The 23,388-nt window shown below is 33.3% G+C and overlaps 1 protein-coding gene and 1 non-coding gene across 3 annotated transcripts in view; both read left to right on the top strand.

Annotated features, from left to right (window-relative positions):
* Positions 1 to 23,388, top strand: part of LOC145280034 (arrestin domain-containing protein 3-like) — a 141,355-nt gene that overhangs the window by 80,824 nt on the left and 37,143 nt on the right. The window contains exons 2-3 of one of the 2 annotated variants that reach the window (XM_080131695.1): positions 2,032 to 2,165; positions 8,915 to 9,054. In XM_080131695.1, coding sequence (XP_079987821.1) covers positions 8,943 to 9,054 — 112 coding nt within the window. In that variant the 5' untranslated portion in view covers positions 2,032 to 2,165; positions 8,915 to 8,942. The remainder of the gene's footprint in view (positions 1 to 2,031; positions 2,166 to 8,914; positions 9,055 to 23,388) is intronic. The other variant, XM_080131696.1, reaches the window with a different exon arrangement.
* LOC145280641 (small nucleolar RNA U3) lies at positions 20,236 to 20,461 on the top strand. The gene has a single exon (XR_013868602.1). It is a non-coding gene; the product is annotated as a small nucleolar RNA U3 (small nucleolar RNA).

The raw sequence follows: 23,388 nt of genomic DNA, 5'->3' as shown, positions 1-23,388 counted from the left end.
AAAAAAAAAAGTAAGTAAGGATCGAACCCGAACTGTTCAGGCAAAGTTGTAAATTAAAGTGTGAAAAAAAAAACGTGCAACGTTAACGATTGCCCCACCGCGAGATGCTAACGGAAACATGTTTGAATTTATTTAATTACTTGGATTTGGCAGGTGCCCGTTTTAATGAGTTAATGAGGTCAAGTTTAACTGCGGGATAGTATTCATTTACTACTGCTGAACGCTGTTTTTTTCCCCCCAAGATGTTATAGGAAAAAGACTAACCAACATGCGGCGAGCGACAAATGTTGAATATTTATCTTCCCGAAATCGAGGAAATTAAATAGACAGGCGAGCTTCGTTGTTAACTGTGAGATATTACGATTTATATGTGATATAAAAAGTTGTGAAGTGACCGACCGCTTCTCTGAAAAAAGCCTTTTGTAGACATACAGAAAAAGCGAACACACATACATACATACATACATACATACATACATACATTTTCGCTTTTGTATTTATAGATTTGAATGTTTTTACCTCTGTTGGCTTCTCTGCTAAATTCCATTTCTTTGAATTTCGCCAGCTAGTTTTCGTGTCTCTGGTGTCAATTAGTAGCCTATGGATCTAAGAGTTGTTTTTCATCCATCTCAAGAGCTTTTGATTATCGTGATCGTTGTCAGGAGTTAGTTTTTTTGGTTTAGCACTCCATCTTTAGTCATTACTGTTTGAGTTATCATCAAACAGATAAGAAATAGTTAAAAATGAACTGACTTTAACGTATAAATGTATATTTGCACATGCATACAAGAGCACTTAAAGTCGACTTACGTCTGCCAAGTTCCAATGTTTTTTTTTTTTAAATTTGGACACCTTAGCAGCTATTTTTACCTGCTATTAACCCCATAAAAGAATTGTCCACAAAAATGCAATCATTTGACCCGCATCGAACCACTCCTTGCATCTTGAAAAAAAAAATGCACTTTGAAAAAAATCGAGAAAGACTTTGTGCATTCAGTTATCCTCATCTTCATAGCTGTTTTTGTTTTCACCACGTTTCGGCCAGCGCATCCTCTGGCCTTCTTTATCTCCATTGTTATTGCTGTTTTCACCACGTTTCGGCGAACTCATCCTCTGGCCTTTTTCACCTGAAGAATAAGATGGAAAACTGTCTGCAAAAAGAATGAATACACAAATTACGAAGCCTCATCTCAGCAGACTCAAAAAATAATAATAAAAATAACACACAGAGACATAGTAAGTTTTATAAATTAGATTCGTATATTGATTTGTTTCTTGTTTGTTATTGTTTTTTTTTTAAATGATTTTTCAACATAAAAATTCGGTATGTTTCACATGACAGGAAATGTTGTTCCATCCTAACACATAAAACCCAATAAATGAAAATATCAACCTAATCCACGTGGATATCTTCTTTGTTTATTGTTCTGTGTATTTCATAGTCCATATTTGTTTTCAGTAATTGTTGGATATTTGGCAGGTGACCCCTAGGAAGAGGGGTATTCGATGGGTTGCGCCCACACAGATCGATTCCATGTAAGGAATGCAAGGCTTTCCATTATCAAATGGAATGCAAAATTTGACCAAAAATATTTGAGGGGATATCGGTCAGAATGTCGAAACAATAGACAATGGGAAATATTAAACATTCCAGGATTAAAGAATATGCATATAAATAAACACACAGAAGAGTTGGACACAGTGAGGACAAGCATTATCAATACATATGCCAAAACATCCGCACCACACCTCCTCCATGCACCTTCACTGATGTCAACACTCGTCGTACTAAATTGAAAACTGTTGTCAATGTGGAATAAACAAAATATTTTTATAAATGTTGTGTTTTATTCGTTGTCAGTGTGTATATATTGTAGACCAGGGACAAAAGTCGATTTAGAAATTATATAGACTGAAAAGCACATTGAACGACTGGCCGCAGTGAATACATAACAAGTTCTTTTTTCTTAAGTTTAATGTTTCCATTATATCTCGGAATTGATATTTGCTTCATTATTTTTTTCTTTCCAGTTGCTTGACATAAAACGCACAAACTTTACATGGACGTTATATTGTTTAAATCAATCACAACATGAAATCAGTGTTTATATGTATTCATGGAATCTTGAATCCCTTTAGATTCTAAATTCAATAATCAGTAATTGGTAAGTCATTTTTTTATGAATTACTAGCTCAACTCATCATTGTCTGGTTGTGTTTTTATGTGCAATTTGTTTTACTTTGTTTTGTTTATAAAATACGATGTGCTTTTTTTTTTTTTTAATATTTCTGTGTTGAAAAATATAGAATTAAGTCCTTTAAAAACAAAAAAATAACGTCCATATAAAAATTATTCTGATGTGGTTAAAGTATTTTCTAGAAGGAATAAATCTGTGATCCCCAGCAAAAACAAAATGTAAGACAATTGGAAAAAAGATAGAAACTATATGAAAGACTGAAAATTAGCTAACGTGTATATATATATATATATATATATATATATATATATATATATATGTGTATGTATATATATATATGTATATATATATATATATACATATATACATATATATATATGTATATATATATGTATATATATATGTATATATGTATATAGATATATATATATATATATGTATATATATGTATGTATATATGTAGATATTTATATATATATAAAATAAAAATCTTGATATTGAAAATTTATTCAAATTTGCAAAAACAAATTTATAAACCTGTAAAGAAGGTATACAAAATTTTAATTATTCGAGATGGAGTAAAAATAAAATAAGGAAAACCTTATTCCATGGAGTTTCTGCAATGAATAAAAAATTACTTATTAACATGTTTTTTTAATTAATTTTTGTTTCATATTTAAACTTATATTTTAATGTTGCTTCGATTGTTTCCTTTGTTGAAATTAAGTAGATTATTCTTTTACTATATAAAGACTTAAGTATTATGATTGTATAATTTGATAGCAAATTAACATCCTCAGCTAAATCACCTGCATCCTAAACAAAAATGAGATTAGACTAACGAGCTAAGGGGGGGGGCACCCGGTTTTGCCCGGTTGTAAAATACGCTTAAATATGATATTTTAATTTGTCCAGATTTCGTATATATTATTATAGAGTTGTGATTTCCAAAGTAAAAAAAAAAAGGAAAAAAAAAAAAAAAAAAAAGAAAAGCATTTGAGATTCTTCAAACAGGGGATGCATGATGCACCGTTCTGAGTCATATGTCCAACGAAGCGTTGCAGAAGTTCTTCGATGAAGAGCTGGTTCATGCGGATCCAGTGGATGAATTTCATTGTATTTAATGGAAAACAACTGGTTAAATAACCGTACAACACTATATGAAAGATTCACAATCAACAAATCTCACAAGACACTTGTATCTAGCTAAATGCCAAACTTTAATAAAAAGAAAAATATCTTTGTTCGAATGAGGTTGTTGTTCTTGAAGACTTTACAGAAAACTGTCAATTTCTTATGCAAGACGAAATCTAAAGTTTCCATTGAAGCAAGGAATATTGCACCCTGTACCCTATAATTCTTTACTATCGAGATTCCGATGGAGCACTGAAGCATCTGTGTTGTATTTCTGATGACAACACTCATGATATTGTATTTTGTGTATCAAACCTAAATATTAACGGTTTATTACTGCCCCATGTCAACAAAATTACTTATTTCAGCTATGGCTGTGTGGGTCAATATAAAAATTTTCAAAACTTGACAAATTTATGTCTGTATAAACAGGACTTTAAGATTGATGCAGGCTGGGTTTTCTTTGCTACAAGCCATGGAAAATTATCTTGTGATGGAGTCTGTGGTTCAATAAAATTAGCACGCAGCTAAATGACCTCTTCAACATGTTCTGAATAATCAGAATCTGGATTATAAATCATGCTAGAAGCTGCCTAGAGATCTCTGCAATCAAGTCCTTTGATATCAGTATGGAAGATAGAAAGAAGGTGAGAAAGTCTCTTGAGGCAGGATTTGCCTGAGGAGACATAATATCAAGAACCAGAAGCAGCCACCATTTTATCATGTCGTCAACATTGACTATTGGTCATAAGCTGTCCAGCAAGGATCGATCTTATACTGACACCCACGACTTTAACTTACCATTAATTATTGAGATCACTGACATTTATCTAACGCAGTATGTAATGTGTTTATAATTATTTCTGGTGGATCGACATTGTTAATAAAATTTATGCAGAAGGTGATGTAACCGCCATCTTCATTCATCTTTATGGACCATGCAAGATATTCAATTGGTCACAAATCTAATATATAAAAGGCTATATATCTGTCTGTCTCCATATTTTCAAACTCTATCTCTTCCAAAACTAAAAGTCGCAGAGGCGCTAGGGGCCTCAAATGATTGGATTTTTTATGGACCGTTTTTTATGGGTCTTTAGCCGGTTAAAATAGTTTTTAAGGGGTTAAAAATGGGTAAAAATTTTTAAAAAAATCGTTATAAATTTTGTACATTCATCTTAGCTTATTTTCTTATTTTTAATTTTTAATCAGTTCATATGCGTGTCACGTTGGTACGGTGGTAACGTCACCAGCTTTGAATGCTATGGTTTTGCTTTCGATTTTGATTCTAGCTGATGGCAACCAAATACTTTTTTTTACTTTTGAAATCACGACTCTATAATAAGAAATACGAAATCTGGACAAATGAAAATATAATATTTAAGCGTATTTTACGATCGGGCAAAGTTGGTCCCCTCCCCCGCTCCCCCCGCTAATTGATGATATATGGTTTGTCCCAATCAAAAAAATTCTTTGTGTAATTTCAATAACAACAGATACAGTATGAAAAAAAAAAAAAAAAGAAAAAAAGAAAACGATTTCTGTATTTCATTTTCATAAAGAAAATAACAGTATGTAAATAATGTTGTCCTATACTGGTTTTGTTGTGAAGTTTGCTTTTATTGTAAATATCACTGAGATTGTTTTACTATTTTACTACTGAAATTTTACTTTCTAAAACTTATTTCAATATGAATTCTATATAAATTTGCATGGTCTTCTCGACTTAATTGTACAAATCCAAATTAGTTGCTTCCCTCAATAGCTTATTTCTGAACCCTTGCTAAAAAGATAACTTTGAAAAAGACATTGGTCCAAAGGTACTTCATATTGTCTGCCTGAATGTCTAAAAGAAAAATATGCTACCATATTAGCCACATAAATTTTTTTGCTCTATATTGGTGAACGTGAAAAATTTCAAAATCTGATAAAATCACATGGAAGGCTCCATTTTTTTTAAACCAAATCTGATGCCATTTTTTAAATTCCACAGGTGAAAAAACTTATCTGAGTAAATTTTGATGATCACATCATGTTTCAAACTGAAAATGTTCAAGAAAATTTAATTATCAAAATGTTGCTCAGACGATTTACATACAACAGAAAATGCTCAAAATCGGAAACCACTTGAAGTTACATGCTAAAATTTTCATGATTTCTAAATTTTTTTGTTCATTTGTAATGCAAATTATAAAAAAAATCTAAGAATATAGATTTCAAAATTCTTAATTTCTGATAGATTTGACATGGAATTACCTAATGGGTCATTTCTTTTTAAATGTATGTGGAGGCATTTTTTAAATATTTGTGGCTGAAATGGAAGGAAGGAGTCCACTCATGTACAACAACATTGGTAACATTTAGCCAAAGTTCGAGAGACCTTGTCAAACTACAAAATAGAAATTAGAGATTATTATAGGAGTGTAGTCAATAAAACAATATCTCAGTTGATATGGTGCCAAGCAGAGCTGGGGTAGGTGCATCAGAATTTTTGTAGGAATTTTTGACACCTCTAACACGAAACTGCGAATAAAATATAAAAAAACTCGTAATTTCTCTTTTAAAAGTGAGTTTCTTATTTTCTTTATGGATTATACTTCCAAAATAAACTATTAAAGTTGTTTTAAAAGTAATAGAAATTTTTTTTTTTTTTAAAACAGTAATGAATTTTACGAACTTAATATTTTTCAATTTTTAAACTTTATAAATCTATCAAAATTTTTCTATTGATTCTATTTTTACGATATTTTCAGGGTCAATGTGAAATTTTATGCTCTTTCCAATAAACCGAATATAATATTTTAGACAAACGTTTTTTTTTAAATTCACGCCCCCCCCATTTTCAAGTGTCTATTAAAAAGTAAATAATTAATTTACTCACCAAAGTTTTATATATCACAAACTGAAGAGAAAAGGTCAATCAATAATATATTCAAATTTAAAACAAAAAAAAAGTAGTGTTTTTTAGAAATTTAACTGTAAAGTCCGAAGTTTAAAACCTTTAAAAAAAAAAAACACATTGTTTTTTTTTTTTTTTTTTTTTTTAATGAAACCTTGGTCCTTGCTCCTTTTATCGAAAAAAAAATTAGGGCTTGAATTACATTTTTCGAGGAGTTATAAGCTTGGAAAGATGGGGTGGAATTATTCACTATTTTACACGAAATTTCTGACACACATAGAGCTGGGGAGTCGGGACTCTGAACATCCGACTCCGACTCTGACTCCGACTCCTACAATTTTTTAGAACCGACTCCGACTCTGATTCCGGCTCCTATTTTTAAAAAATAAGAATTAAATATTTTTTTATATAATTTTCTTATTTTATGTGACAGCATAAAAGTAGTATCAATTTGGATTAAATCCTTCATTTCCTTATTCTTGAAATATGACATTATTTTCAGAGGATCACCTTTAGTTACTTCACACACATCTGAAAAATAATCTGCTCTGTACATAAAACATTAGAAAAATGTAATTTCCTCAAAAGTAACGTCACAATTGCTTGAGTTAGAATTGAGAGATCAATCCATATAGCTGCTACTTTTATGCTGTGTCAGAATACTGTCTACGTACTCGTAAAATGTTTTAAAGATATTATAGAAGCTTTTTAGACACTATGATAAAAATGCATTTTTAGACGCATAGGGGTAGACTCTATCCTTAAATTAGATTTGTGCGAGGAGAGAACAACTGATTGCATGCATAATGTTATTGTTTTGGTTTGGCTTACGGACGAAGGATGATAGGAACTATGCGTTTCCCAGTGATTACCTTTATTCAAGAGGGTAAGTAAGAAAACGGCGGGTAATATTAAACGTTTTTTGAGTGACCTACCTTGAAAAAATGTGACTTAAGATATTGTAGTGGGGACATACACACCCTTATAGCCGCTAAGATGGACTTGTCCATTAGGCATATAATCAGCAAGTCTAGACTGCTCAATGAAAGCTATCCAGATGTTGTACAGAGCCGACTTACTAACCTTTTCTGTACCACTAACCCTTGCTTGATATAAATGTTCTTATTTTCACCAAGTCGTTGTGTTCTTATTTTCACCTTTTCCGACTCCACTACAGATATATTTCCCTAATTTTCACCAGTGCAAAAAAAAATGTTATTTTTGAGGAGTCAGAGTCAGGTGAATTTTACTGATTCCGACTCCAACTCCTCTGGTCCATAAATTGGCCTTGACTCTGACTCCTCGACTCCGACTCTGACTCCTCAGCCCTGGTGCTGAGACATATTTGATGCAATAAAAATGGTAAAATTCTTAGATGATGTCAAGGACAATGGATTTGTTAAGAAAGAAAATGAAAGCTGAAGTTACCAGTCACATCATTTTTCTTTTACCCTATATTAGTGTTAAGAAGGAATTGGTACACAAGTGAAAAATTCCAAAATCTAATAATCTCATATAGAAATTCTCATTTCTTAGTTAATATGAGGACTTTTTGGGGGTCCAAAAAATCCAAAAATCTTGACGTTTCTTTTTCCAATTTTACAACATGGCAAGAAAGAAGAAAAGAAAAAAAACGAAAGAAAGAAAACAATGTACTGAGGATGGAGTTGAGCTCCGAAATATATTTATGTTATAAATTTTAAACAATTAAAATATTTGTTTATTTTCCTAATATTGCGTTGTGAATTGGCTTTCAAGTTGCACTTGATGCATATTTTATTTTATTCAAATTAAATCAACGTTTCTATAACGGAACTCACACTCTTGACATTATTCTCACGTTACCTACACACTGTTCTAACATTTCAAAATACAACCGCTGAGATACAACGCGCGGCTCTTTACAAACAGACGTTTCTTTCTCCAACTTTACAACATGGCAAGAAAGAAGAAAAGAAAAAAAGAAAGAAAAGAAAACAACATACTGAGGATGGAGTTTAACCCCGAAACATATTTATATCATAAATTTCAAACAAGTAAAATAAGTTGTTATTTGGCTTTCAAGCACATTTGATGCATATTTTATTTTATAACAGAGTGCATTTTTATCATGTTCGCAACTGAAAATATTAAAGAAAATTTAATTATTAAATATGCATATCTTTTCTGTATTTGTTTATTATTTATGGATGTAATAGCTTCCTTCAGTCTTGACTGACTATGGATACCCACTGTAAGGGTGCGTGTGCATAGAATTTTTGTGGCAAGAGTTGCACAATCTCCAACCACACTTCTCCTGAGTCGGCGTTGTTGAATACCAGTGGCAAGTAGAGGTTTAGGACGACTGGAAACAATGCTAAGATAAGTGAAGAACACATACAACGCTTAGAATTACCAAATAGTCACCCATCTGGTACTAGCCAGGCTCAACGTTACTTAACTTTGATGATCTGATGAGGACCGGTGTGCCAACGTGATTCTTCCGTATACAATATATGCTGTATTTATTTATATGTATAGGAATACACACATGCGCACACACACACACACACACACACACACACACACACACACACACACACACACACACACACACACACACACACACACACATACACACACACACACACACACACTTGTATTTTATGTGAGTATTAACAGCTTTAATTTCTATTTTTCTTAGATAGCACCAGATCTCATTCAACACCATCATGGATTATATCCATAAATTTGATATAGAGCTTGATAGAGATATATACTATGCAGGGGAGAAGCTCACTGGCCATGTTGTTGTGGAAAACACTGAAAATCTCAAAGTTCAAGGTAAGTACGGTGGAACTATATTTGGAAACTGCTATACCAATTATAGTTTTGTACATTGAGTGCTGCCACATTTACTACATCTAATATATAAAGAAAAAATAAATTTAAAGTTCTGAATTTTTTAGATGAGGGTTGATTATTTATATTACTTGTTTTCATCGGACTATTGTTCTCACATTAAGTGTTATTTGAGCAACGTTTCGTCTCGCGTAGCCTTTGACCCTTGTCAGGTATGTTGGTCTTTGTTATGTTATCTTGAAAAAGACATGCAATATGGTTTCCGTTCTGCCAGATCTACAGCAGATGTGCTAACGGTTATATCTCATAGGATTAGCGAATCTCTTGACAAAGGCTTCCTCTCTAGGGCAATTGCTCTTGACATATCAAAGGCCTTCAATAAGGTATGGCATAAGGGCCTACTTCACAAGATTTCCAGCTACGGTATAACTGGAAATATTTTCTCGATCATAAAATCATTTCTCTCCGATAGGCTCATAAGAGTAGTAGTTGATGGGCAGAAATCAGAGGCCATCAATATTAATGCTGGAGTCCTTCAGGGGTCCATCCTAGGCCCAACTCTCTTTCTAATATACATCAATGATCTCCTAAAACACATACTTAAATCATTCGTTGACATCTATGCTGATGACACGACCATCTATGGCAACACATTAAAGGCTGTAAATGACAAAGTTCTCTCTGATTCTCTCTCCTCTGATCTTGAGCGTGTGGTACAGTGGGAGATGAGGTGGCTGGTTACTTTTAATGCATCTAAAACCAAGCTCTCATCTTTACATCATCAACGCTCTGATCCCCATCTGGCATCAATTGATATGGGTGGCTCTCGTCTAGGGGAAGCTCCATGTTTTGATAAACTTCTGGGCTTGACCTTTACCCCTGACCTGAAATGGAATACGTACATCAAGTCAGTTGCCAAGATCGCTGAAAAAATGGTAGGATCCTTCTACCGCTCCAGAAGATATCTCACCCCTAATGCAATTCTCTATCTATATAAAAGCCAAGTGCATCCAAAGATGGAGTACTGCTGCCACATCTGGGCAGGAGCTGCTAAAAACAGCCTATCCTGCCTTGACAGAGTACAAAATAGGCTCCGTGGCCTAGTGGGTGAAGCCCTTTTCTCTTCCCTGCAACCTCTCTCCCACACCTCTCTTTGTTTAATCGTTACTACCATGACAAGTGCTCGTCTGAACTCCAATCTCTGGTCCCCCCTCGCCAATCTTTCACGATAAGCACCCGCCTAGTTGAAACCACTGTCAAAAATTTTCCCCACTTCTTATCTGTGTTATCTGTGCCAAAATCAAAACGTAGATTCCATGAACAAAGCTTCTTTCTTAGAAGTGCACACCTGTGGAACTCTGTTCCAGTTGCCTGTTTCCCACCTGACTACAACCTAGATGTCTTCAAGTCCAATGTGAACAAATTCCTGATGAACCGCCTCCTTAAGTAAGACACTTTATCAGATCTCCAACACTAACGTACTGTACACACAATAACCCTTATCCCCGAGTGGCTTCCGGGCCTTGATAAGTGGTGACTATCTTGTAAAACAAAAAAAAAAAGAAAAGTTACTGGCTGATTTCGTATTTTTGGAGTTGTTTTTGTTTTTGTGTTTTTGCCGTGGTTTCGTATGTGTGAAAAAAAGATTGGTTGACAGAGAGGAGATAACTTTAATAAAGTTCAACATGGTATTATCTCCCTTTTATTGTTGAAATTTTTCAAAAGGGGGTGTTCTTTTACAAGATAAAGACCAACATGCCTGATGAGGGTTGAAGGCTACACTGACCGAAACGTTGCACAAATAAGATGTGAACAATAGTCTGATCAAAACAAGTAATATAAAAATAAATTTATTCTTAACTTTAAATCCACATAGCATTGAAGCTGACAAATCGATATTTGATTCTAACTAGCTCTTTTTCCTTTTTATCCATGTACCATGCACTTTACACTAATATATAATCTGCTTTAGTTTCTTCCAAAAATACTTATTCCGTCTAGGAAGATTTTAAGAATCGATATTTGATTCTAATCAGCCTTTTTTTCTTTTCATCCATGTACTATGTTCTTTGCAATCAAAAATATTATCTGCTTTCGTTTCTTTCAAAAAATACTTATGTCGCCTATGGGAGATTTTAGAATGGACATTTTCTTTTTTAGATGCTAAATAGCCACAGTTGTTTACATACAAAATTTATAAAAAATAAATTTGTACATTACTCTACCTGTGCTCGTCTTCAGATAAACAATTAAAATAATTAAAATAATCCCTGATATTATTATTAATATTTTACAATAAGTTTCATAAGTACCAATTTAATATGTGAAAGATTTTTTGAAAAATAAATAGATTTTGTAAAGATTCATAATCCAAATAATGTCTTTGATCGTTTGTACTTGTTCATACTTTCTTTCACCATTCCGGTTTTCTGCATTGGTGTCAGCCTTCATAGATATTAAAATTAGTCCATTTTATATGAATAGACTTTGTCATTCTTTCATCTGATGATGTCATATCTACCACTGTTTACGGATATCTGGTGTTAACGCAGACCCATGATATTATTGTGAAACTTTCTGATACAAAATGAGTACCACTCATTAAATTTTATTCAAGAAAAAATTGTGTTTGATCTTAGTATAGGTATTTGATTTCAATTGCATCCTAGAAATTTTTCTTGTAATTATCCCATACCAACAGAAAAACTTGAAAAAACTTCAAAGGATCTAAAAAAAATATTTACCAACATTTTCATTGGCTAAGCAAGTTGTCGATTAAATTATTAAAGATGTTACAAAATCCTGAATTTTTTTTTTAAATTTGGCAGTAAGTCTCATATTTACCGATTTGATATGTGAAAGATTTTTTTGAAAAATTCCGCCCAAATGAGTCAGAGGGGAACACAAATTGCATTGTTATGATGACTGAACTTATGCATTCATTTATCTGAAAGATTGTATTTGTACATACTTTCTTCTCATCATTCCAGTTTTCTGCACTGCTCTCGTGCTTCATAAATGCCCACATACTTATTTACCAGCAATTACTCAAGCAAATTATATTTCTCTTTTAATTATATACTTATTTATTTATTTAAATATAACCTATTTATTTTTTTTTACATTAATTAATACCACAATAGGATGTACACATTGACATACCACCTACTTAATATGTGGTCTTAATGCAATGTTGAAAACTACCTTATATAAATCTTACCTGTCTGTTTAAATGTATGCAGGCATGTTTGTATGTTTGCCTAAAATTTTCGACAGAGGAGACGGAGTCTCAAAGATTGGTATCGTTTTGAAGCTCGACCCTTCAGACAACAAATATCGAAAAATTGATTATAAACATTACTTCCTTCATCCTCAACTAGACACTTTTCTACAAAGAGGGATCGCTTTTTTCGCCAATATTTTCGAAAGTCATCCTCTCTTTTCGATTGACTAGCCTTAATTTAAACATTCGTCACTTCCGGTTTGGCAATGGACGCTACGGCAAAGACAACTTTTTCTTTTTTCACATTCTTTTCCTCCTTTGCGGTACGGGTTTGAGCCTGCCTGCCTGCTACCACTTTTTTTTTTTTGTTCAACACACACCTCCAAACACCTGGGCAACGCCAGGCACCCTGGCTAGTTTGTTATATAACAAGTGGATCTGTTTTGAAATCTATGTATAAAATCATCAGCTCCACTTTTCCAATGTGTGCAAATGTACATTTATTTTCAATAACAAAAACAAACCATTCCTTTAGTTGATATAAAAACAAACTGCACTTTATTTTGACAATTCTAGCTTGTGGTTATGGAGAAAGTAAGATGGAGTGGCAAGTTTTGACAACAACAAAAATATGCGGACAACCTTCTGTTGACATGTGGCTTTTCTGTTTGTTTCCTGTCTAGCCCAAAACAATCTGTTCATATTATCATTGCATGAATCGGACTTTCCATTGTTTTATTTGGTTTACGCCATTCTACATCAGCAGTTAAAAAATGGGCCACGGTTTACCTTGTTAGTTTTCGAAAACCTGGTATTGCCTGGTTTCATTATGCAATACATTGTGTACTTGCTGGATCCTTCATATATAAGTACAACTATAGATAAAAATGTTTACCATTCTATTACAGACAGAATCACAGACATTACTTTCACTTTCAAATGAAACCTGCACTTCTTAAAGCCATCATCTGGTTCATTTTAGACTTAAAATTTTGTAAACTAATGTGAAATTACATAGCTTTTATCAATCTATATTTATCTATCTATATATCTATAAAAGTGAACATGTCTGTGTGTGTGTGTGTGTGTGTGTGTGTGTGTGTGTGTGTGTGTGTGTGTGTGTGTGTGTGTGTGTGTGTGTGTACATTTCCCTATGCAATAATAACTCTGTCAATTTTTAGTCTACAGATTCGAAATTTGATATACAGGGTACTGAGATTTGGGAAAATCTATGAAATCGGTTTTCGACCAGAAATTTGGCTGTTAGGGGGTCAAAGTTCAACGATTTGACCTTTGAGAACTCTACCAAACTTCTCCGACAATTTTGGGCCTAAACACTTGAAATTTTAGATATAGGTTCCTTGGACATGGATCTAACTTAATAACTTGATTTGAGCCCAAAACAATAAATGTTAAGGGGTCATAATAGGGGTCAAAGTTTTAAAAAATGACCGTTTGTTTTTTGGGGTTTTTTTTTTTTTGCTCAGCATACACCTCCAAACACCCAGGCAATGCCGGGCACCCATGCTAGTATATCTATAAAAGTGAACGTGTCTGTCTGTCTGTGTACATTTCCCTACACAATAACTCTGTCAATTTTTAGTCTACAGACTCGAAATTTGATATACTGGGTACTGAGATTTGGGAAAATCGATGTGATCAGTTTTCGGCCAGAAATTTGGCTGTTAAGGGGTCAAAGTTCAGTGATTTGACCTTTGAGAACTCTACCAAACTCCTCGGACAATTTTGGGTCTAAACACTTGAAATTTTACATATAGATTCCTTGGACATGGATCTAACTTAATAACTTGATTTGAGCCCAAAACAATAAATTTTAAGGGGTCATAATAGGGGTCAAAGTTAAAAAAATTGACCGTTTTTTGTTGTTTTTTATTTTTGCTCAACATACACCTCCAAACACCCGGGTAACGCCAGGCGGTAATCTCCAAAAATACCGTTAGGGCTTACAACATGGCCGCCAGAAGAGTCACGTGATCCGGTTGATCCAAAACATGAATCGTGCAAATGGAAAACGCAGCCTTGAAGGCAAACTTTGACAAACAATCACAATTTGTTTGTATTTAATTTTTTGTTGATATAATGTTGTTATAAAAATAGGCAAACTTCGAGAAACAATCTTAGGTTGTTTTTAGTTAAAATAGTGTTTATAAAAAGTATTTTATTCAGAACAAACAAGTGGTCGAGTTTTCACCAGGCTTCTCGACAAGGTTACTTTTTTGGAGAAGTTTCCTTATATTCCCTAGATTATAACGTTTCAGATTCAAAAACGGACGTTGTCTCTATCTTAATTTTGATTGAGTTTTAAAACAATACCCTGATTTTGAGTGTTTCTTTGTCTTTCTCGTATGAATAAAACTAATCGAAGCAAAGTCACTTGCCTTGCAATCAGTTTTGATCAATGTGGAGGAAACCTTTCATATCAGACAATTGCTATTCATTTAGACGCTGCCAGAGCTCCCCCTGTTAGGGAGGAGCTAGTTTTCCCAACGTCATGGGGAAACACATACAGCAGAAACTGGCCTACAGCCAGAGCCAGACATTCATTTCCACGCCTGCGTGAACTCATTCACTTAACTATGCATCTCTGCAAGTCAAGTTCTCGATTGACATCGCTAAATTTGAACACTTCACTTTCTGTCGCATCATAGCGTAGTGGTAAGATGTCAGGTTTCCTTTCACTTTTTTTTCTGCTATCACGTTACAAGCCTGCCTGCCTACTACCACTTTTTTTTTTTCGGCTCAGTACACACCTCCAAACAACTGGACAACACCGGGCACCCCTGCTAGTCTCATATAATAAATATCATCTGTCTGTCTGTATGTATGTATGTATGTATATGTCAGGTCATGTCATATGCTACCGGTACCATGTAACCCAGTACTACCTGCCTCATGTCAGGTCACCGGCGACTAAACTGGTTCCCCCACCAGACTTGTTTGGTGAGGAGGGTGGCTAGTCTCCCTGAAGGATTAAAAACAAGACCTTCCAAAGGGCGAATGAACCTTTTTTCGGGGTCAACGGCCAACTAACGTCGTGTGTGTTTGTGTGTATGTGTGTGTTGGGGTGAAGAGGGCTCCCGTAAGCCGTGGTGAAGGCAACCTTTCTAGGAGAAGCAAATATCTGATTTAAAAAATCATAAAGCGAGAGACCAGTACCCACATTAAGCTGGTCTGCAGCTTAACTTGTTGCTGGCTATCTTGCTCTTGCTTGTTGCTGTCGGAAAAAGCTAAGAATCTGTAACATCATCTGTGTATAGATAATCCCTCAGGTATTTGTCTATTAAAATGGTCCTGTGGCGATGGAAAGTCATTTTTGGGCTGATGGACTTTAAGTGTCTGAGCGAGTGGCACTCGTGTGACAAGACGTTGCAATCATCATCATGTATGTATGTATGTATGTATGTATGTATGCCTAAAACTTTCGACTGAGGCTAGGGATTTTCACAAGATTGGTATCATTTTGGAGCTCGACACTTAATACGACAAATATCGAAAAATTGGCCAAAAACATTAATTCTTTCACCCTTAACTGGGCACTTTTGTACATGGAGGGGTCGCTTTTTTTGCTGATATTTTCGAAAGTTATCCCCTCTTTTCGACTAACTAGCCTTAATTTAAACCTTCACTACATCCGGTTTGGCGATGGATGCAATGGCAAAGATGTAACAGTTTTTTTTTTTTTTTCCACATTCTTTTTCTCCTTCCCAGTACGGGTTCGAGCCTGCCTGCCTACTACCACATTTTTTTTTTGTTTTTGCTCAACCCACACCTCCAAACACCCAGGCAATGCCGGACACCCAGGCTAGTACATTTAATATAATAAAAAATGAAAAAATAATAAATTTCAACGTTTGGGTCTAATAATGTGTTTTATATAAGAATAAATTTTTTTTTTTAATTTTTTGTCTGTCAAATAATTTACACTGCTAAACTACACATTTACCAATTTCTCCAATTTTTTACAAACAGAAAATATTTGGAGACCAAAACATTTATTGTATAAAACTTTATACAATAAATGTTTGGAAAAAATTCTTGTTTGTTACTTATTTGCCGTTTTTTTTGACCAAGAAGAAATTGGAGTTATCGCCCCCTACTAATGGCCGTCATTAGCATACTGCAGAAGCGCCATAGTGGGAGGCACATTAATCTCTTGCAGATATAACGTAGGCAATAAAGAGTAAGTACAGGCCAATGTACATGACAGCATGACGTCATTACCAGATCAACATGTAGGTAAAGGCACGAAGTTGCTTAAAGCTTCCTGTGTTCAACCACGTAGCCATAAAAAATATTTTTTGTTGCCTTATATGTTGGCTGTTGTAATTATGTTTTTATTCTCCTAAAGAGAAAAAACAATTCTCCGTTTAGATTATTATTACAATTATCATAATTGCACATTGGGATGATTTTAATCTAACAAAATATAACGGTAAGTGAATTTGTTTTATTTCTATCGAAGGAACTTTTAAGGAAAGGAGGTCGAAAATTTCATTTCATTCATTTTTTTAAACTGCTAAACAAACAATTTTTATATGAGAATATTTTTCAGTTCGTTCTTTTAATAATAAATAGAACTTTTCATTGAGTATTTCCAAACATTTTAAAGTTAGAAGCATTTTTCGCAACAGTTTTTTGTTTTATTTATTTTATTTTTATTTATTTATTTTTTTTGTTTTTTGCAAAGACGATCGATGAATTCAATATTTTAGCACCGGGCGTAATTTATTTCTTTGAAATATATTTAAACTAAAAACGTTTTTGTTTGTTTTATAATATTTTATCTGTAAATAATTTACGTGACTGAAATGGGATATGAAATATGTCTCCGGAGACATATGAACACAAATTCATCTTAAACATTCATTAACTAATCAGTTTTAATTAAAGTTTTGATATGAACTAAAAATAAAGATTACATTAAATTTTCTTGTGTTTTATTTTATAAATAAATGCTGTACACACCATGCTGGAATAATAATGTTATTTAGAAAGCCATTCTTAACAGGAAGGCGGAGCTTTCTAACTATTCTGCACTTTCACCTAACAATTTAATGAAAAAAAAAGATACCATAAAAATTTAATTTAACTTGAAAATCCTGTCTAAAATATAGCATGGTGCATACACTGCACAAGCACCATTATTATTATTATTATTATTATTATTATTATTATTATTATTATTATTATTATAACAACAACTATAATAAAAAAAGGTACTTCACAGGGAATGTGGACCCTGCATAAACGGGTTTTAATTTAATGGTTGCTCCCTAAAAAGCGCATATGCAAAAGGTTTTCATTGATTTATTTAATCACGAAAACTTTTTTGGAGTCAAACAAAAAGGCCAAAAGCATTATTTGAATACGTATGAAAGAATAAATGTGACAAAAAATAAAAAATATTAATGCAGAAAATATAATAAAAATAAAGTAAAACAAAATGAATATAAAATAAAAACAAGCACGAAATAAAAATATGAATCAAATCAAATTAAAGAAATAAAAAATAAAAAAATAAAATACATGGCTTAGTGGGGGATGCCCTTTTCTCTACCCTGCAACCTCTCTCCCACAGAAGAGACGTTGCGAGCCTGTCCTTGTTTTATCGTTATTTCCATGGCAGATGCTCGTCTGAACTCCAATCTCTGGTCCCCCCTCGCCAATCTTTCACGAAAAACACCCGTCTAGCTGAATCCACTGTGAAAAATTTCCCCCACTCTATATCTGTGCCTAAATCAAAACGCAGATTCCATGAACAAAGCTTCTTTCTTAGAACTGCACGCCTGTGGAATTCTGTTCCGTCTGCCTGCTTCCCTCCGGACTACAACTTGGATGTCTTCAAGTCCAATGTTAACAAATTCCTAATGAACCGCCCCCTTAAGTAAACATTTCAGCAAATCTCCTCACTAACGTAATGTACTTGCAATAACCCTTATCCCTGAGTGGCTTCCGGGCCTTGATAAGTGGTGATCACTGTGTAAAAAAAAAAAAAAAAAAAAAAATGCTCGATTACAAAAAAAAAAAAAAACTCAGGAAGCAACCATTAAATTAAAACCTGTTTACGCAGGGTCCACATTTACCGTGAAGTGCAAAAAAAAACAAACAAAAAGAACAAAACTGTAGATGACATCAACTTGTGCCACACCAACTAGTTGTAAAGAGTCAGGGAGGATGGAAAGTCCAAGGTGTCACCCAAACCCCAGAAAACACCAATGGCTAATGCCAACGAGAAATCAATGGCAAATGACTGTTGTGATAATGTGCAATCATCTACACGAGTGGTCAAGAGGTGGAGAACTTTGGAAATCTGGGGAAACTTGTTGTCACACGGTCTCCAGCGAATACCACAGGTTACTGCGAGTGAGCAATTACTGATGATGGCCTGTGAGACAACTCCTAGTGAGTGAAACAATATTAATAATGTCCCCTCCCAAATTTACCACCATCCTGGTAATATTGTAGATGTTTACTATATTTTCTTAGTTTTTAACCACTGTTCACATTATAGCTTGATTGTCATTTAGTAGTTATGTGAATTTCATTTCCGTATTCATGTTTTCTGCACTGATATGAAAATGAAGATCATAGCGGAGTATAGAATTCCTACCCACGTAACTGATGAAAATGCACTTCACATTTTTATGAAAAACATGGGGAAAAATGAACATAGAAGAACAGAAAACCAAAACTTTTAAATGTAATTTCTGTATTAAAAGTAATATTTAAATATTTCAATATATAATCTTGTGGGGAAAATCCAGCTCCTTAATAAGGGACACTTTGGATAGAAACAAAAATAAAAATAAAAATTGTTTCAGTCATGAAGAATTTGTCATTCACCGGCAGAGGACAGAAAAGGTGAATTGTAGCATCAGAACAGATACTACACTGTGCTCTGGTCCCGAAGGCCAAGAATTGTTTGTTTTATGTTTCTTTAATTGTTTGTTCCCTAAATTCATAATTCAGTCTTATCGGTATTAGATTATACATTGCTTTAAAATTACATAATTTTACATAGATAATATTTATATTTTATATTGAATAAAGTTCAGTTTCATTATTGATCGAATTGGGTTCCTTTCTTTTCTTTTTTAACATGTTTTAATGCTCTTTTTAAAAATGCTGTCATATAGTATCGACAGTAACGTTTCGACAAATCTTACCTACATTGCCTGCAGACATTTTTCAGATCACCGGCCTTCTATATCTCGATGGCCGTGCTATAATACAAGTAATCTAAAATATTCTTTTCAGAGTTATGTCCCCTTCTATAAACGTCTAAGAAAAATGCGATTTTACCCAATTTTCCGTAAAAAATATTTTCAACTAGAAATAACTTTCTACTTTATAATTTTTCGTAATTTTTGGATATATATATATTACTATTTTCGGCATGACAATTAAGTACGTACTATTGTTTTTGCTTAAAACGACATATTTAAAAATTGATGTGTCGACTGTATCTTAACAAGTACCGTCCAGACAAACACTAGGAGCAGTTTGTAATAGTGATTATGATATTAATTACAGCATTAAAACAGAAGATAAAATTTTTTAATAATTTCATCTGAAATCAAATCTAATTTAAAAACGAAACTTTTTAAATGCATTTAAAAAAAAATATGAACTTCGGGATTACCTCCCTTGTCGACTTCCTGTCACCAAGTGATTAGCATTAAAAAAAAAAAACCCTGAATTGTCTTATTAATACATTTAAACTAAAATTAATCATAGAAAATGATTACTCAAAATAATCATAATTACTAATATTAATGAAAAGTTGTGAAAATAAAAGCATGTAATGTTTTAATAATTAATTTGAATACAATATTATTACTCATTATGCAAATGAGGCAACGTCGAAAGTGTTGGAGGCTGAATAACATATAAAATGAAGCGAACAGCTCTCCAAAAGCATAATCATACTTTTAAGGATCATTTCTTAAGTATGAATCGCACGAACGTCTGAGACTTTTGTGCGGACGACACACCACGATGAGGAGTGAAAGTACTTTTCTCTGAGCGTGAAGCCGATTTGTTTTTTTCGGGTCGCTTTCTTACCCGTCTAGACAAATCATTGATGATCGTTCCTCTTCCTTTTATTATAAGGTAGATGGAGGAGAAAAGTACCTTCTGAGTGGTGCTATTTTTCTAAAGACAAAAACAGATTTTAAACTTATTCACTAGCAACCTCCAAAATTCCTCACAGTATTTTACTCCCCCCCCCTCTTAGAGCTAACTTTATTATATATTTATTAATATAACTTTTGTAACCATTTAAAAGAAGGGAAAAATAAACTAGTAATTAATCATTTTTTTTCATATAAAAATAATGAAATTGCGAGACGACAATCGTGTTTACATAATTGGTACTTTAAAATAACGTTCCCATGTAGTAAGCATTCCGAACGTGAAAACATACACGTGTTTAATAAATCTAGCAAAAATCAACTAATGGTCAGATTTTCGTGAAATTTTCGATACTTATCCATTTTAGAATGAAATTATATATAAAATGCAGTTTCCGTAAAACATATGAGGGGAAAGATATATATATATATATATATTGTACATGCCCCCCTATTTATTTTTTCGAAATTTGAACAAAATATTTTTAAATCTATCGAAATTTCTATTTATTAGCAAACATAGGAGTTCAAATAAGTAAAAAAAATATTTTATTTATATTTAAATACACGTATTGAAAAAAAACTTACCTTGAAGTTGCAATTAAAAAATTGATATAAATTGTATAGTATTATGTTGTTGAAATACAGGAAATCAAATATAAGAACCAGAATAAAAATATAATAAATGTATACGGGGGGGGGGTGCACAATTATTAGTACAAAAAATTCCAACAATATTAAATTTTAATATAAACATGCCAGCTATTTTATCGCCAGATTAAAATCGATTAAAAATATTATTGCACAAAACTTAAACATTTTGTAGACCCACTACGATATCTTGTTTGTCTCTTTTTACCAAACAAAAGTATGGAAGCCGGTAATTAACCAGATAAACACTCGCACATATTTAGTTAAACCGTATTTCAAATGTAATATACAAATATTTATAATATTATTAATCATTAAACTGTGTAAATCTTAAAACCTAACAAAGTTATAACAAAGATTAATTATTAATTGCAGTTTGAAGAAGATAAACAAATGTTTTTTTTTTAAATTATTGAGTCGCTTCTGCTTTTCCATAGTTCGTATAGTTAACACAAGTCTGACGTCATGGGATCATGCATTCTTTTTTTTTACAATTCTTCACATTCGTTTGGCAGTGCCTATTATTCACTTGTAAAGTCACAATAAAAGTAAAAATTGACAAATAAATACAGTAAGGCATGAAGTCATGTAAGAAATTGGGAGGGGTGGGGGGTGCAGGGTCTTTATTTGTCTATAGAACTTTGGAGATTACTCTTGAATGGCACCATTTACCACAATACCGCATTCACACCATGGGGTTAAACCTACTTAATAAATTTCCCAAGCGTTTTTGTAAAAAATTGTGTATATGCATGTGCGTGTGTACATAATTGGGGGGGGGGGCGGAGCTTCTACACGATTGGGACGAAATTTTGGAAATCGTAATATTGAATTTTACATAAAAACAATGGTATCTACATATTCCTCGTATTGTTGTGTAGTTATCTAATAAAGGGGATCGTGTGTGATCGTCTAGTTGTTTTGTCTATTTGTTCATATGCCGTTGTGTGTGTGTGTGTGTGTGTGGTACATGTATTTTAAGACATACCTTCTGCGTCATAGATGTGGTCCATCTGGAATCATCTTGTGTCTTGGAGAGAGACTGGTACCTGTTTTGGACAAAGATTCAATCACTCCAAGACAAGGAATTGATTTTATAGTTTATTTCACTTTCCAGATGTCTCGCAGAAGGATGGAAAGTGAATCTCTGGCTTGCGTGGTACACGTCAACGCCCCCCCCCCCCAGTGAAGGGGAGGAGACATCTGTGAAGCCGTCCGTCGTCTTATAAGCCCAAACCAAATCTCCACGATTCAGCTAACCTGATCACGTGACTCACACGCAATCCGATCAGCTGATCCTGACTTCCGGTCAACGTGTCTCAATATAGCTAAATAAAAAAATCAGATTTGTTAACATGTAGAAACACAGTTCAGTGGTAGAGCATTCAACTACAGATCCAATGATCCCGTGTTCAAGCCCAGGTATATCTCACCATTTTATTTTAATTTTTTTCTTATTAATGAATTCAATTTATGATAAAGGAAGAGGTACCATTTAAAATCGCCGCAAATCATTTCTTTGTTTGCATATTTTAAAACTAAATGTTGATCAGAAGTGAGTTTCCAGGGCATTCGTCGTCAGCTGACATAATATTGTAAACAAACACAGACGGAATTTGATGAACTACATTATCCTTATTATTTATTCTATTTTATTTATTTATTTATTTTTTTTTTTGCAAATTAGTCCACTTGGCAAATTATTCTTCATAATATACATTTAATAGAGGATTGATTCTATAATAATGCAAATGCAATCTGCATAAATAAAAATATCATGTTTAAGCGTATTGTACGACTGAGCAACGCCGGGCGTCCAGCTAGCTTAACTTCTATTTTGTTTCTTACGACCATAGGCAATGCTGGGTAGCCCTGCTAGTAAAATAATTAACAGAAAATATTTCACTTGTACTATTTGTGTCTGCAAATAGAGGTCAGCAGGCAGTGAATTTATTTATTTATTTATTTTACTCTTTTTCATCCCAAACAAGGAATATTACCATTTGGAATGTAAGGAGCATATAAGCTCCTTATATTACTTATACAGATTAGCTTTCCACTGAAAACTCTTTTCTTTGTCTCAGGATTTATACAGATTAGCTATCCATCGGAAACTCTTCTAAAATTAAATATGGCTTTCAATTCAAATATGTGTATCAATCGTACTATAAAACTTTACCTGTAAAGTTTATATCAAATACATAATAATAGCCAACATATGAATATGGAAAATGAGTTCTACACACAAACACAAACGATTATCTCCCTTTTACTCTGGTAATATCATTC

The sequence above is a fragment of the Euprymna scolopes genome, chromosome 7 (assembly GCF_053919585.1).
Source record: "Euprymna scolopes isolate OS-2025 chromosome 7, ASM5391958v1, whole genome shotgun sequence".
Taxonomy (NCBI): domain Eukaryota; kingdom Metazoa; phylum Mollusca; class Cephalopoda; order Sepiida; family Sepiolidae; genus Euprymna; species Euprymna scolopes.
The sequence above is the reverse complement of the archived record's forward strand: the minus strand, read 5'-3'. Positions and strand labels throughout refer to the sequence as shown.